Raw genomic sequence first — 17,066 nt, forward strand, 5'->3', positions numbered from 1 at the left:
CATGGACGTGCTGATTTTATAACATGCGTGTGCCGATGTGCGCAGCAGACAAGAACACTCGTGCGGATGCTCTATCCAGTTCCTTCTCTATGGAAGATGTCCCGGACACTCCGCACCATATCATTGACCCTAATAGGGTAATTCTTTCCGCTACCTGCACTATTCCAGCCGGGAAGACTGTGGTTCCACAGACACTCCAGAAGAAGATACTCCAATAGGCCCACGACTCTCTGCTTGCAGGCCACCCAGGACAATACCGAACCTTTGCCACTTTACAAAGGTATTATTAGTGGCCGTCCATGAAAAAAGACGTACACACCTACACAGAGTCGTGTCCGACTTGTGCCAGACAGAAACCACTGCCTGGTCGTCCTTGGGGACTTCTTCAGCCACTACCCGCTCCAAGTGAACCGTGGATGCACATAGCGACGGACTTCATTGTTGACCTGCCTAAGTTCGATGGCATTAACACCATTTGGGTCACAGTAGAGTGTTTTTCCAAAATGGCACATTTTGTGGCGCTATCCGGATTACCTTCAGCTCCTGAGCTGGTGAAACTATTTATCCGACATGTCTTTCATCTACACGGTCTGCCTAGACATATCCTATCTGACAGAGAAGTCCAATTCACCGCGAAGTTTTGGAAAGCATTATGCAAAAAATTTGACATCTCGCTGGATTTCACTAGTGCTTATCATCCACAGGCAAATGGACAAACTGAAAGAACAAATCGCACACTAAAACAATTCCTCCGAGCCTATGTTAATTCCAGGCAAAGTGATTGGTCCGAGTTGCTTCCATGGGCCAAATTTGCATTAAATTTGCATCCATCAGCTTCCACAGGGTCATCACCCTTTCAACTAGTTTATGGACGTCAACCTCTACCTCCTCTACCAATACCATTGTCGGTATCGTCTCCTACAGCCCAGGCATTGGCATAACAACTGCATCAACTCTGGCAGCATACTAAAGACCTTCTGCAAAAAGGCTGGACAAAAGGACAAGAGGTTTTATGACACTCACCATCGAGCAGCCCCAAAGTTACAACCAGGAGACAAGGTAGGCTCAGTACCCACTTCATCTGCCTAAAACTGCCTTCTGCTCGGTTTGCGCCCAGATACATTGGGCCTTTTGCAGTCCTCCGCCGCCTGGGTCCTGTCACCTACAGCTTACAGTTACCTTCTTCACTGCGCATCCACAACGCCTTCCACATCTCCCTTCTAAAACCGCTCGTCATTTCAAAATTCTTGAGGAAAACATCAGAACCTCAACCTCTTACCGCTGAAGAGGACATTACCTACCAAGTCGAGGATATTTTGGATGTACGAAAGCACGGAAGGCACTGGGAGTACCTTATATCCTGAGAAGGATTTGGTCCTGAGGAGAATAGCTGGGAGCCCGCACGCAACATCATCGACAAGGAGTTGATCCGGCAAGTTCCACGTTTCCCATCCTAGGAAACCAAATCCCCTAGGGAGGGGGTACTGTTGCGCCAGTTGGTCGCAGACGGCTGCTACCTCTCATGCTCACCTCTTTTCTTGCTACTTCATCAATTCTTGGAAGAGCAATGGCCTCCGCCAGCGAATGCCGACCTCCTTGGCGTCCCCGGGAGAGCGTGGGCGATGCCGACCGCGATCTTGTTCCTGGAGTCACCTAGCACACACGTCCCCTCCGCATGACATCACCGCCTTGCTGTATTTAAGCTGACTGGCCCAACTCTCAGACAAGTTAGAAAGGAGTTCATCTCTTTGCTGAATCCGCTTCTCCTTGGAGTTCCGGTTCCTACTTCCTGTCTCGCTGGGTGAACGCTCTGAGTACCCGCTCCTCGGGGGCTCTTCCTCGTTCACAGGCTATCCGCTCCTCGGAAGGCCTTCCTGCCTGAACTCTTGGAACCTAACTTTGTGAGTACTTTCTACTTCATCTTCTTCAGCACTGCTGGGATTTCCTGCGGCATACCCAGGACCTCGGTCCACTACATTCTACCCTGCACTGCAGGATATTTGCTCATCGTTCTCAAATATCACTTGAGCTCCTGATTCTCAGATTACCTCAGCATCTTCATCTCCGTGCAAGTCATCTTTGGCGTACCCCGCGCTGCGGGCCACTATTGGACCGGCATACCTGAAGTATTTTCTACTCTACTGGAAAGACTATCCGGCGTACCCCACTCTATTACTTTGGGTATTTCTCTCAGCTCAAGAACTGTACTTTGACAGCATTTCCCGCTCCACAGATTCTGCTCAGAACTGCACCTTCTTGCATTCCCCACTCCTCGGGTTATGCTTCCTTTCTCTCTCCTTCATAATAAAGTCTGACTAACAGCTGTGTCCTGATACTGATACTGTGCATACTGACGGTGAGCCCCACAGGGCTCCTCCCTGTGGGTGGAGTCATCTCTCACCTTGCCCCAGGGTTCACATCCATACCAAAACATAACAGTGGGAATCAATCAGTATTTCTAAACTTTTGACTAATCAGAAACACTGAAAGAACAATCTCCCCAAGAAATTGATGGATAAGCTTTCAAGGTATAAGATTGTTGAATTACCATAAATTCCGTTTTGGACATATTCAGCAATAATTTATTGCGATGTAGCCAGGATTTGATAGAGGACAAACAAACATGTAAAAGTTCCATCGTATCATTCCATGTATGACGCAAACAAATGAACAATTGCATATCATCGGCATAGATTTTATACCCATCGCAGATGTGGCAAGCAATTTTGGAATAGGAGCTAAGAAAATATTAAAGAGGCTCACTGATAGAGCAGAACCCTGAGGAATTCCCATATCCATAGAGATCAATTGTGAATAATCATTATTACATTTTACCTGTATTAATCAATTCCTTATAAAGGAGGTAAACCATTCTAAAACTTTTCCAGCAATACCTCATTCTTGAAGGCGAAATAAAAGTATCTCGTGATGGACTGTATCAGAAGTGACAGTGATATGAAGTGATATAAGAAGATACTCATTACTGCTATCACGCCCTCTTCTGAAATAATCTGTAAGTGATAAAAGCAATAATTATGTGCTTATAGATTTCCTGAATCAAATATGATGAGGATCTAAAATCTCGTTCTTCTCAAGATGTTTAGTTAAGTGTGCCAGGGCAGTATTTTCAATCCCTGTTCATGCCTAGGTTTGTTATCCTGTTCCTGTCTTGCATCTCCTTGCTCCTGCCATGTTTTGCCCTTGCCTTGTGTCTACTTGTTTTTCCTGTCTAGCTGGTGCACTCCTTGTTCTAGTTTGTATCCTATTCCTGACTTAGTGTACTGCCTCCAGAGGACCGGCTCAAGTAGTCCTTCTGGCCACCTGAACCTGAGGGCCCAAACCAAGGAGGAGGTGATTGGTTACGTGAAGACCTTGCTTACTCTGACCGCATCCTGCCATGAAGTCCAGGAAAGTCCTGCCAGTCCCCAGAACCTACAGCCCCAACCCAAGAGGGAGGGGGATGGTCAGGCAGAAGACCTGCCCTGTCTTGCCAGACAGCCCTGTACTACTTCTGTTGGGGGAATTCCCTTGTCCAGCCAGTGGAACCATGACAATATAAAGGTTCTTGCACCTGCATATGTGGTCAACCATATACCATCTACAAAGACTTGAATGTGTTTTTTTGGAAGCCTGCAAATGCTAATGTCCCACAACTGCCAGACAGGGCATTCATTTCAATTCATAGAAGCCTTGATGACTTGCACTAGTGCTAACAAGTTTCAAACTTGCATTAATTCAACCCCTTTTTATGCCTGTTACTATGTGCCCAATATATGCACTCGTATCTTTCTGTGTAAATAGCAGCCTGACAAACTGCTATACTGAGGGTATTTACAGCATACTCAGCACATATACTCAGAGAGATAATGACATTCTCAAGAAAATACGAAAAGGACAGTTGCATTGTATTTCAATTCAAAACACAAGTGACATTTCACAGTTAAAAGTTTATAACATTTGTCTTTACTTGATAGTTGATTTTTGTACTTTGCAAATTTTGGATTTGTGCATAGTTTAAATATTGTTTAAAAACAAAATAATGAATAGCTTTCAATAAAAAATGACTTTTTTTTTTAGTCAGAGGTGTGAATCTTTATGCAAAATTATACAGTTTTGCCACACAACTGCAGCTGAATTTTGAAAAATCTGCCACAGAAATTTCCAACTGTTGCCAAAAAATCTTGAAAAAACAGCTGTAGGAAACTGGGGTGTCTACATAGTAACATAGTAATGACGGCAGAAAAAGACCAAAATGGTCCATCTAGTTTGCCCAGCAAGCTTCGCAAGGTAGTAACTGCTGCTCTATGCAGGTTACCCCCATGTTTCTCTAAAGGGTAGTAACTGCCGCTCTGTGCCGGTTTAGCTTTTTTATTTATTCCCATCCTCTAGCCTATTAGGGATCCACAGTGTTTATCCCATGCCCCTTTGAAATCCTTCACAGTTTTAGTCTTCACCACTTCCTCCGGAAGAGCATTCCAGGCATCCACCACCCTCTCAGTGAAGAAATATTTCCTGACATTGGTTCTAAATCTTCCTCCCTGGAGTTTCAAATCGTGACCCCTAGTTCTACTAAATTGTTTCCAATGGAAAAAGTTTGTTGACGACCATGGATCATTAAAACCTTTCAAGTATCTGAAGGTCTGTATCATATCACCCCTGTTCCTCCTCTCCTCCAGGGTATACATATTCAGGTTCTTCAACCTCTCCTCATAAGTCATTTGATGGAAACCATCCACCATTTGGTCGCCCTTCTATGAACTGCCTCCATCCTGTCTCTGTCTCCTTTGAGATATGGTCTCCAGAACTGAACACAGTACTCCAGGTGAGGCTTCACCAAGGACCTGTACAAGGGAATTATCATTTCCCTTTTCTTACTAGATATTCCTCTCTCTATGCAGCCCAGCATTCTTCTGGCTTTGGCTATTGCCATGTCACACCGCTTGTCGACTTCAGGTCGTTAGACACTATCACCCCAAGGTCTCTCTCCTGCTCCACGCACATCAGCCCTTCACCCCCCAAGGCATATAGTTCTTTTGGATTACCATGCCCCAGATGCATGACTCTGCATTTCTTGGCATTGAATCCCAGCTGCCATATGTTCGACCACTCTTCCAACTTCTTTAAATCCCGTCTCATTCTCTGTACTCCAGCCATTATACCAAACAACTATCCTCCAGAGCAGTGGTTCTCAACCATTTTTCTATCAGGACACACCTAAGAGATGAGGCTCACATGCGTGACACACTGAACACATGACCATGGGACTTAATTTAAGCATATGCTCTGCATCCACAGGAGTCCCCCACTTCCTAGCAATGGGTACAGCACAGAATTTAGACATTTCTCTGTACAACTCATCATACAAAAACGATATTCTGATTCTGGTGTCATCTTAATAACATGTACATAATAAAGGGAACACATACAAAATAAATCATAACAAGGGCTTAATTTTTTATCTTAAAGATGTCAGCAAGCCAGACGGCGTGTTCAATAAAATTTGAACCGCCCAGTCTTTTCTATCATCCACCTTGTGTTTAAGTGAGTCAAAATAGTGAAGCTAAATCAAGGTTCCAAACTTATCTTCAAAACCACCAATTTCACTGACTGAATATTAAATCTAAATATCTACAAGAAATATACATTCCATTAACTAATTGTTAGGGAGCACTAGGAGAGCGGTCCCATTTCCAAGGGAATTGTGTGCCCTTAGACTACGGCACGACCCCAGAGAACTCCAAGATGGTACCGAGGCAGGCAAGACATGTCTGAGTCTGGGCTGAGACCAGGAAGCCAGGCACCTGCCGACCTGCCCAGCCTCAGTGAGGCCAACCACGCAAGGTTGGTCTCTGAGTGGTCCTCCGACCACTCCAAGCCCTTTCGGACCTGCCACTGGGAACGGCAAAGGCGGCAGGCCAGACATGAGGCAAGGGCAGACAAAGGCTCTGGAACATGAAGACTCAGATGAGGAACTTGGAACGTGGAGACTCAGATGAGGAACTTGGAAGAACTCTGAGCACTAGGAAGTGTTGTACTTTGGACACTGAAGCGTGGGCCCTTGGTCGCTGTAAGAGACGACTCCTCCCACAGGGCGCGTCTCTGTGGGGACTTGCAGCAATAGGCTAGCTCTAGGCAGAGATGGACACAGAGATATATCTTTACTGTTCTGCAACGTAGATGGTAAGCTGAGGATCGGGTGAGGATCTCAGCTAGGAGAGGAGAGCCAGATGATCCTGTTCCGTCTGTATGTAGCAGAGTGGAATGGCAGTTCCACAGTCTCACCAGACCCATTGTGCAGGGTGCTCTGGAGTCTATGGAGAGAGAGATGACACATAGCAAAGGCAGAACTGATGCGGCAGTACTCACTCTGATGCTGGTAGTTGTAGTAGGAGAGAGACCCGAGGAGCGGAGGTCTCGGACGTGCAAGGCCACGAGGAGCGGGTACCTAGACGTCCTTGTTGGTAGCAGATACCCCAGAGGGTAGAGAGGAGCGAGGCAAGCCTCCCGTGGAGTGGGTGCCTTAAGCATCCTTGTTGGTAGCAGGTTACCCCGGAGGGTAAAGAGGAGCATCTGGTAGCGAGGAGAGATCAGCATGGAGGATTCCTTGCTAACTTGTAGCTGGATTTGTGAATTGGGTTTAAATGTTCTGAGCTTGTGACATCATGCGGTGGGGACGCTGCCGAGGTTCCTGCCATGACGCACGTAAAGGATGGGGCTGTGCGCGTGCCCTAGGTAATCATGGGAGAAAGATGGTGAACGCAATTGCCCATGCCGGACTGGAGATGCTGGAGGGGTCGGCGAAGAGAGGCGGAGGCAGCCATCTTCCCAAGATGAATGGAGTTAGGCAGAAGAAAGGTAAGCAACAGAGGGTGCAGCCGTCTGCGACCGACGGGTGCAATAGGAAGACTCAGACAAGGACTTGGAAGGATGCGGAACAAGGATTCAGGATCAAGTACTAGGTTGAGGCTGCGATGCAGAGTGCCCTACACAGCCCACCCACAGGACTGGTCATGGACCACACTTGAACGCGAAGCAGACTCCAGGAGTAGAAGTGGAATTTGAGACTGGAACATGTCAAAGATTCAGTAGAGGCCTGCACCGGTGCACGCCCTACACAGCCACCCATGGCTGGTCACGGACCATGCTGGAGCTGAGCAGGTTCTGGCAGAGTCTTAGTCATGGACAGAAGCAGACACAAGTGAATCCGAGGGCTGGAATGAGCCTCAGGGAACAGGACCAGGACGGGACTTGGCTACAGGGAAGGATGACCCTCCGGAGGCTTGTGCTGCAGACGAGAAGAAGGCCTTGTACAACATAGTGCCCTACACAGCCCCCCCATGGGCTGGTCACGGACCACGACCAAGGCACGCCAGGAAAGGTGGACAAGGAACCAGGGGTTCAGGACATCAAGGCTGATCACGGAACATCCGGACTGGATCACGGAACATCAAGACATCAGCAGAGACCAGGAACGGAACAACGAGGGATCCTACGAAGAACAAGGAATGCCAGCAGGAGTGAAGACGAGAAGTCCTAGGGAGGACTAACCCCTTGCGAAGGTAAGGCTAGACTGACTGCAGGGCCCTTAAATAGGGTTGAAGATGAGAAGACGCCCAAGGAGGAGTCCAGGTGGGGCCAGGAAGGCTGGCCCTTTAAATCTGCAAGGAAGACGTGGCCCTGCCACTTAGGGGAAGTGGGCTGGACCATGGACAGCAGCCATGCTGCCGCTGCATCGCTGGAGAGCAGGGCTGAAGCAGAAACTGGGCCCTGGAGCAGGCCCCGACGCTGGAGGCGGCTCCCTGCCACAGAGAAGACACCAAGAGTGGCTCCGGCCGCCGGAAAAGACTGGGGATTGCGGCCTCTGGGCCGCGAAGATGGAGAGGGCGTCGGCGTTGGCTCCAGCCGCATTAGAGCACGGTGGCAGGGCCCGCCATGCAGGAAAGGAATGCCAAAGTCCGCGGCTCCTGCTGCGAAGAACGTCGGCTGCTCTGTACTGCAGAGGTAAGTGCCTGCTCGCTGCTGGGACCGCGAGGAGTGTTACACTAATTTTTTAATCCTGATGATGAAATTCCAAAGGAAGTCTGACGCGGCCGATGTTTTGCTTGAAAAAGCTTCATCAGGGATCACATCCATAAATGGTTTTTCAATTCAAAAACTATAAGAAGCAACAAACAATATCAGCATTTCAGAAAATGTTTTTAAAATATTTTAATACTTATCTGATGTTCTACTTCGGGGTGTGAATCCTTGGTCCAGCGACGCACGTAAGTCCGGTCGCTGGAAGGCGAGGCCTCGTCTGGAACTCTCCTCAGATGGCGGGACCGGAGATCTGGATGCAGGCGCCTTCTGCAGGTCGTGGGGTCCAGATAGCTGACGCCTCCTGCCGGTCGTAGGATCCGAAACGTCTCTGAGGGATCGTGGAAGATAAAGCTGAGCTGGCGCCTCCAGCAGGTCGTGGGATTCGAGACGTCTTGGATGAGTCGTGAAAGGTAAAGATGAGCTGGCGCCTCCAGCAGGTCGTGAAGTCAAAGAAGAGTAGTCCAGACGGAACGGAGGCAGAGGAAATCCAAAGCCGGTCCAGAAGTCGAAAACCAAGGATACTTCACAGCCGGTCCAGGGGTCGGAAAACCAGAGGGAACACTGCAGCCAGTCCAGGGATCGAGAGCCAGAGAGAATACCAGAGCCGGTCCAGGGGTCGAGAGCCAGAGATAATACCAGAGCCGGTCCAGGGGCCGAGAGCCAGAGAACAACCGAAGCCAGTCAGGAATCGAGACCCAGAAGACAACCGCAGCCAGACAGGAGTCGAAACGGAGGATCAGACGCAGGAACCAACGCAGGAACAAACCAGGAGCCCAGAAGAAGTCAAGGCAAGGTCTGAGGAGCAGGCCTTGCCTTTAAATAGTTCCCACCAGCTGGCACACCAGGGGAGAGCCAATCCCTGGAGTAGGAAAGACTTCAGCAGCGAATCCCCTGCTGCCACGTAGTCCCTGGAGGGGGTGGAGCCAGCGACCCGGAAGGAGGATAACGCCGCGGCCAAGTTGTGCGGGGCGAATCGTGGCCCCGAGCCCTCGACCCAGCACCTCCTCAACAGAAACGCGGCGGTCTGCCGCGCAGATAGGGAGCAGCTTCCGATCGCGGCTTGCCGCCACCGCGCTTCATAACATCTGTACAGTCCCACAAAAAAGGAATACCTTGCCCCTCATCACTACTCAATCATCCCTTCACATGCTCATATCCCTGTCCAACATTCAACACCCCCCTCCCACATCCGCATCCCCGTGCTCCCTCTCTCCCCTATTCAACTTCTTGCCCTTCCCTACCCAGAATACCTCTGGCCACATCTCCTTTTTTTTTGCCATTTGTATTTTATTAGAAGTAAAAGTAACACTAGTAGAAATGAACAACAATAACTTCCACCACAGCGGCAGATTGTCCTAACACAACAATTCTAGTACATAACGAGCCCCTGCTTTTCAATCACAATTACTCCCATGGTTTTAATCGAGTAACCCCCCACCCCTTTCCCCTCCCTATGCTCTTGCTCTAGCGTCAAACAAAAAGTTCATAATGTCTCAAGATTCAAACAGAATTAGGAAGCCTCCAGAGTCAGGAAAGCTTGAGATCTCCAAAGACAGCTTCGCCGCATCAGCCCGATATAAACACTGCTAGTCTTTGTCCAAATTGAAGATTATGGTACTGTCGTTGCCAGGCTTCATAAGCCGCCCACGCCTTATAGAACTGTGGAAGGTGTTTATTTTTACTTGCAGTTATTTTCCCCAAGGTATAGATAATAGATCTATACCTTTGATCCTCTGATACTTGTGGAATGGTGGGAGACTTCCAGTGTCTTGCAAGCGTGCATCGTGCTGCAACAAATATATAGTATTCCAGTCGCCCAACTTGTGAAGTTTCAGTCCCAGTAGCGCAGTTCAGTAGTACTTGGCCTGCTGTATATTCTCCAGTATTATGGTTTTATAGCAGCTAACCACTCAAACACTTGTTTCCAAAAGCATTGAACATATGGGCATGACCACCACATACGAAAATAGCCTACGTCTTGTTGACATCCTTTCCAACATTTCCCAGAAAGACTTGGATACATTTTGTGCAAAGTGAGAGGGCTACGATGCCAGCGATATAAAAGTTTATAACAGTTTTAAATTAAATTTGCTGCAATCAACCCTTTGCCAGTCTGCTTGTATATTTCAGACCAATCATCATAGTCCAGGATTATGCCAAGGTCTGCCTCCCAAGCTTTAATATAATGACCAAGAGGCGTGGTCATTGTTAAAAAATACCATTCTAGAAGCACAGTCCAGATGTATTCCACACATTAAGAAAGGTGGAAAGAAGGCAAAACGATTACCGGCATGGTTAAAAGGGGAGGTGAAAGAAGTTATTTTAGCCAAAAGATCTTCATTCAAAAATTGGAAGAAGGATCCAACAGAAGAAAATAGGATAAAGCATAAACATTGGCAAGTTAAATGTAAGACATTGATAAGACAGGCTAAGAGAGAATTTGAAAAGAAGTTGGCTGTAGAGGCAAAAACTCACAATAAAAACTTTTTTAAATATATCCGAAGCAGAAAGCCTGTGAGGGAGTCAGTTGGACCATTAGATGATCGAGGGGTTAAAGGGGCACTTAAAGAAGATAAGGCCATCGCGGAAAGATTAAATGATTTCTTTGCTTCGGTGTTTACTGAAGAGGATGTTGGGGAGGTACCCGTAATGGAGAAGGTTTTCATGGGTAATGATTCAGATGGACTGAATCAAATCACGGTGAACCTAGAAGATGTGGTAGGCCTGATTGACAAACTGAAGAGTAGTAAATCACCTGGACCGGATGGTATACACCCCAGAGTTCTGAAGGAACTAAAAAATGATATTTCAGACCTATTAGTAAAAATTTGAAACTTATCATTAAAATCAACCATTGTACCTGAAGACTGGAGGATAGCAAATGTAACCCCAATATTTAAAAAGGGCTCCAGGGGCGATCCGGGAAACTACAGACCGGTTAGCCTGACTTCAGTGCCAGGAAAAATAGTGGAAAGTGTTCTAAACATCAAAATCACAGAACATATAGAAAGACATGGTTTAATGGAACAAAGTCAACATGGCTTTACCCAGGGCAAGTCTTGCCTCACAAATCTGCTTCACTTTTTTGAAGGAGTTAAAAAACATGTGGATAAAGGTGAACCGGTAGATATAGTATACTTGGATTTTCAGAAGGCGTTTGACAAAGTTCCTCATGAGAGGCTTCTAGGAAAAGTAAAAAGTCATGGGATAGGTGGCGATGTCCTTTCATGGATTGCAAACTGGCTAAAAGACAGGAAACAGAGAGTAGGATTAAATGGGCAATTTTCTCAGTGGAAGAGAGTGGACAGTGGAGTGCCTCAGGGATCTGTATTGGGACCCTTACTTTTCAATATATTTATAAATGATCTGGAAAGAAATACGACAAGTGAGATAATCAAATTTGCAGATGACACAAAATTGTTCAGAGTAGTTAAATCACAAGCAGATTGTGATAAATTGCAGGAAGACCTTGTGAGACTGGAAAATTGGGCATCCAAATGGCAGATGAAATTTAATGTGGATAAGTGCAAGGTGATGCATATAGGGAAAAATAACCCATGCTATAATTACACAATGTTGGGTTCCATATTAGGTGCTACAACCCAAGAATGAGATCTAGGTGTCATAGTGGATAACACATTGAAATCGTCAGTGCAGTGTGCTGCGGCAGTCAAAAAAGCAAACAGAATGTTGGGAATTATTAGAAAAGGAATGGTGAATAAAACGGAAAATATCATAATGCCTCTGTATCGCTCCATGGTGAGACCGCACCTTGAATACTGTGTACAATTCTGGTCGCCGCATCTCAAAAAAGATATAATTGCGATGGAGAAGGTACAGAGAAGGGCTACCAAAATGATAAGGGGAATGGAACAACTCCCCTATGAGGAAAGACTAAAGAGATTAGGACTTTTCAGCTTGGAGAAGAGACGACTGAGGGGGATATGATAGAGGTGTTTAAAATCATGAGAGGTCTAGAACAGGTAGATGTGAATCGGTTATTTACTCTTTCGGATAGTAGAAAGACTAGGGGGCACTCCATGAAGTTAGCATGGGGCACATTTAAAACTAATCGGAGAAAGTTCTTTTTTATTCAACGCACAATTAAACTCTGGAATTTGTTGCCAGAGAATGTGGTTAGTGCAGTTAGTGTAGCTGTGTTTAAAAAAGGATTGGATAAGTTCTTGGAAGAGAAGTCCATTACCTGCTATTAAGTTCACTTAGAGAATAGCCACTGCCATTAGCAATGGTTACATGGAATAGACTTAGTTTTTGGGTACTTGCCAGGTTCTTATGGCCTGGATTGGCCACTGTTGGAAACAGGATGCTGGGCTTGATGGACCCTTGGTCTGACCCAGTATGGCATTTTCTTATGTTCTTATGGTTTAACTTTAGGAGTCGTATTTAGAAAGCCATATATCTTTGAAATAGTTTTTGTAATCTTGTTAGCCCCTCTGCATAAGCTTTCAAAAAAAGTCACTCCGGCTTTCAAGCCGGAGTGACTAAGCTGCGTGTACCGGAATCTTTCAGAGGAAGGCAACTCATATTTGTCGCACAAGTCCGCTGGCCACCTCTTTCCTATCCCTTCCTGCTCAGCATCCCCCACTCCCCGCTCCCCCAACCCAGCCGCCCCACACCTCCATTTCTCCCCTTCCATCTCTCTTCCCTGCCCAGCAGCCCCCAACTCCTCTCTCCTCATCCTTTCCTCACCCCTGACTCCCTATCTCCCCATGCCTTCCTGCCCAGTACATTTCCCCCTCCTCCTGGCTACCAGCCAGCAGAAAAGACTTGTCCAATCCAGAATCTCCTTCCCTCTTTATGAGCAGCAGATGAGGGCAAGAAGTATTGAAGAGAGGAAGATGAGGAGGCAGCAGCAGTGGATCTACAGAGCACACACCTTTCTCCCTTATGCTCCTGCTTTCACATCCAGGTTCAATGGGGTGAAGAGAGCATCGGCAGCCTCACTGCCCTACCTGGCAGAAGAAGATAAAGTTGGTGTCCTGCCGGGCCCATATGAACAGGAGTTGGGTGATATTGTGCTCTGATCTGGATGAAGGAGGAAGGAACAACCTCCCACTGGCCAAGAAGAGAAGGAAGCAAGTGCAGCTTCCTGTCATACCCAATAAAAGAGAAGTCAGCCAACTCCTGCCCAGACTGATGAGGAAAGATCAGTCTTCTGCTGGCTCTGCGACACACCTCCTGGGACTTCACGACATACTAGTGTGTCCCGACACACCTGTTGAGAACCACTGCTCCAGAGCACACACTGATTTCACATCTCCAACTCTATTGCCCTTTTAGCTTTCCTATTCCCTAGGAAAAAACCTTCCATTATTATATTATTAAAATTGTGATGTTTATTTTCCTTAGTGGTATTTACTGCAGCTTTCAGAAAAAAACATTCTGTAATATATGTATCTATATAGATATGTATATATATTTCATATTTCTTATCCACCCACAGTGCTTCAGCACATTGCCAATTCCCATTAAAGTTAACCGGAACACAACAGGATCCAGGTTCTGTATTTATTTTATTTATTTTCCCTAGGGCTTTGAGATCATTCTAGCTGAGGGAGGCGCCGACTAAGCCAATCCTGGTGTTAAATTTCCCAGAAAAGACTCAGTCTTATCCCTAATGATCTGGAGCCACCTACTGACCCAAACTTTTCCCGATTGTAGAAAATATATAATTCAGTGTAAAAATATGCAAGCAAACGACTCCCTCTGTTTTTCACAAATACAGTTTTGGTAATGACTAGCATTTGACCGGATGCAATCTGTAAATGAATATCAGAAATCTTTCACCAATCATTTTCTGCTTCTTTCATCTGATCATCTGTAAGCCGTCTCTGACAGATGCAGAACATTGTACGACTTTACGCTAACCACGTGCCACGCAGAACAGCAGCTGCCTTGGCAGCGGAATCCCAGGGGTCAGAGGTAGAAGGAAGGGAATCCCCCGTCAACGCGAACCAATGGCTTTCCACATGCAAATAGAACGCTGCGGTCGCCCGGGCAACCGCGACCCAGCGCGGCCCAATAGGACGTTGTGGGGACGCCGGCGGGCACTCTGATTGGGCTACTGGGAGAGCGAAGTCGGCCAATGGGAGTGGACAGAGGCGCCGGAGGCGCGGCTATGCAAATCCGTTTTGAAAAGTACGCGGGAAATCCGAGTTTCGCGGGAGGACCTTCGCGCGTAAACCGTATCCCTTCATTCATTGTCAGAGCGGCAGCTTCCTGGAGCCATTTTTCAGCCAACGCCGCGGAGGGCCTCCTCCTCAATCCCGCTCCATCGGCTGTGCCGTGCGCCCAATATTGTTACTGATTTGGGTTCTGTATCACTGGGGGATTCCCCTCTACCTGGATCCCGGGTCATTTGTGGGGCGGGCGTCGGTGTTCGTGAGAGACGGAGAGAAAAATAAAGGGAGCCTCGGCGGCGGGGAAGCAGGGGGGAGGGGGAGCCCGCGCCGGTGTAAGATGAGAAGGGGAGTCCGGCCGGCCCAGGGGAAGCTGGCGCCGGTGACCGCCGTGCATCAGGGCTCGGTCACGGACAGGGGCGGCTTCGTTTCCCGCTTCGCCGCCGGTGGCGCTGCCTACATCCAGATCCTCACCTCGGCGGCAGCGCCACCGCCTTTGGCGTCCTCCTGCGGGTCTCCGGCGGCGGCGCACAGCCATCCTCCCCCACATCACCTCCTGCAGCAGAGTGCGTGCGACCCCGAGCCGTCGGCGGGCAGTCTCCTCTACGCCACGCCGCACGGACCCGCCAGCAAAGCGGGAGCAGCCCTGCTGCAGCCAGCTCTGGGACGTCCTCCGGTAATAATCCCGAGTGTGAGCAAAACCAGCGGTGTGCGTGTGGAAAAGATGTGTGTGTGTGTGTGTGTGTGTGTGCTTGGTCTTGTCTGTATATGTTCGTGCACATATTAAGAAAAATCCTAACTTCTACCTCTGTTAAGAGTGGGTGGTGACATTTCTGGAGTTTCAGCTGTTTATGTCCTTCTAATATGGAGGATAAGTGTGAGGTGTTGGACACTGGGCGAAGGAGGGATTATTTTTGTAGGGGGTGGGGGAGGTAGTCTACTAAAATCCCTTCAGTTGCAAAACTTTTTTGTTAAAACATTTTTGCTTGTCCCTCGGTGGTCTCTTCTGCACCCAAGCTTCCTCTTTCTTTACGTGTAAGAGGGGTCACGCCCCGGATGAAGTAAAAAAAAGTCACCCAGGCATCTGCCAGACCTTTAAACTCCAGATGATATGAGCCAGATGTCTTTACATGCTGTAGGTGTAAGGAGAGAGTTTTATTCCGATGCTATATATTATTTAGGTCTTTGTTGCAGAATCCGAGTGATTGAGCCGTAGCTGTAGTTTCAGACCTGGCATGAGTGGCTCACCAGTGTGCCTTTCTGGTTATTTGAGTGGTTCTCTTTCCCGCACTCTCGGATCTGAAATAGTTGATTTAGCTTACTTTTCGGGACCCCTTTTTCTCCCTCCTACTTAAGGCTTCACTCTCCATTTTTCTACACTTGAATCAGATCTGTGGTATTAAATGCACGAGTTCTAGGGAGGCAGCCGAGGATAAACAAAATTTGGTGACAGTTTGAAAAATACGTAGAAGGGATTGTTATGAAGGTCCATTGAATGTACTTTTTTAATAGACTGTAATTGGTTGCCCTCCCATATGCAAACAGTTGGCTACCTTAGCTTCTTGGATCATCAAAATAACCTTCGTAAGAGTCGTATAAACCCCTCCCCCACCCGAATACAGTTAAACATGCTCATTAATAATGGCCCTAAGGGGTTTTGAAATCCGGGAAACAGTACTGGGTACAGTGACATTTGGAAATGGAGGTTTTTGTACTGACTAATATGTAAAACTTGCTTGTTATATTACCTTGTTCTGTATTTCTCACCTTATTTTTTTTTATTTATTTTTTTAATATTCCGCTTTTCACACTTCTTTCAGCGCTTCAAAGCGGATTACATTCTTCCTTATGTCCTAGATCTTTAGTTATAATGTATTGGAATTTAATTTGATAGATGATGTTGCCTGTGTATGAATACTACCTCTCTAACCCTCATTATTTGCTGATTTATAACTATAAATGTTACTTTTGTAAACCGTTGTGATCTTTACATGGACCAGTGGTATATAAAATGTCTAAATATAGTTTCTTGCCGTGTTGCAGGGTAATGCAAGCATGTGGAAACCTTCTCTATTGGAGCTATCTGTGCTTTTTTTTTTTTCTGTGCCCAATTCCTAAGACTGATGTTTTCATGCAGACAGAAGAACATTGTTTTCTGTATTGGTTTCAAGAATTAGAGTACTTGTTGGTGGTTGTGATGTTTTATGGACCCAGCCAAAAGAGATTGTACAGAAATGTTGTTGAAGCTTATGGGTGCCTTTTTTGGGATGAGGTGGCATCTTAAATTGTTAATTTCTGAGTCTGTCCTTAGAACCTCCTTTTGACCTTGTTCCACAGCTTCCTTTTCACTGAAAGGTTTGCTCCTATGCATTATTTCTTTAAGGTACATGAGTGTGTCTCTTATCTGCCTGTCTGTCCCCTGGGACAGTGGTTCTCAACAGGTGTGTTGCAGGGCCATCAGATACCTGCCTCATCAGCCTGGGTGGGATTTGGTTGACTTCTCTTACATTGGGACTGATGGGAGGCTGCTCTCACTTCTTCTTTCTCTTCTTTCTGGCCCAGTGGGAGGCTGTTTCCTCCTTCACCCAGATCAGAGCGAGACGTTGCCAGCTCCTGCTGTTCTGGGCCTGATGGGACACAGACTTTATCTTCCCCTGCTGAGTCTGGGAGTGATGCTGCTGCTGATCTCTTCACCCTGTGGAGGGTGGGGGAAAGGAGGTTGGGGATGTTGGGAAGATGAAGGTGGAATGGAGAGTGAGAGTGGGGGCTGCTGAGCAAGAAGGAGTGGGAAACAAGGGGTCAGGGTAGCTGGGCAGGGAGGGAGATGGGAGGAAGGGGGGAGGAAGA

At 47.2% G+C, this 17,066-nt stretch overlaps 2 protein-coding genes across 3 annotated transcripts in view; one reads left to right on the forward strand and one right to left on the reverse strand.

Annotated features, from left to right (window-relative positions):
* MBOAT1 (membrane bound O-acyltransferase domain containing 1) overlaps positions 1-14,759 on the reverse strand; it is a 286,231-nt gene extending 271,472 nt beyond the window's left edge. The window contains exon 1 of the mRNA XM_029590751.1: positions 14,694-14,759. The gene's annotated coding sequence lies outside the window, so the exon portion shown is untranslated. The remainder of the gene's footprint in view (positions 1-14,693) is intronic.
* E2F3 (E2F transcription factor 3) overlaps positions 14,247-17,066 on the forward strand; it is a 112,483-nt gene continuing 109,663 nt past the window's right edge. For both annotated transcript variants that reach the window (XM_029590754.1, XM_029590753.1), the window contains exon 1: positions 14,247-14,895. In XM_029590754.1, the coding sequence (XP_029446614.1) occupies positions 14,560-14,895 (336 nt within the window). In that variant the 5' untranslated portion in view covers positions 14,247-14,559. The remainder of the gene's footprint in view (positions 14,896-17,066) is intronic.

The sequence above is a fragment of the Rhinatrema bivittatum genome, chromosome 2 (genome assembly GCF_901001135.1).
Source record: "Rhinatrema bivittatum chromosome 2, aRhiBiv1.1, whole genome shotgun sequence".
In the NCBI taxonomy this organism is placed as follows: domain Eukaryota; kingdom Metazoa; phylum Chordata; class Amphibia; order Gymnophiona; family Rhinatrematidae; genus Rhinatrema; species Rhinatrema bivittatum.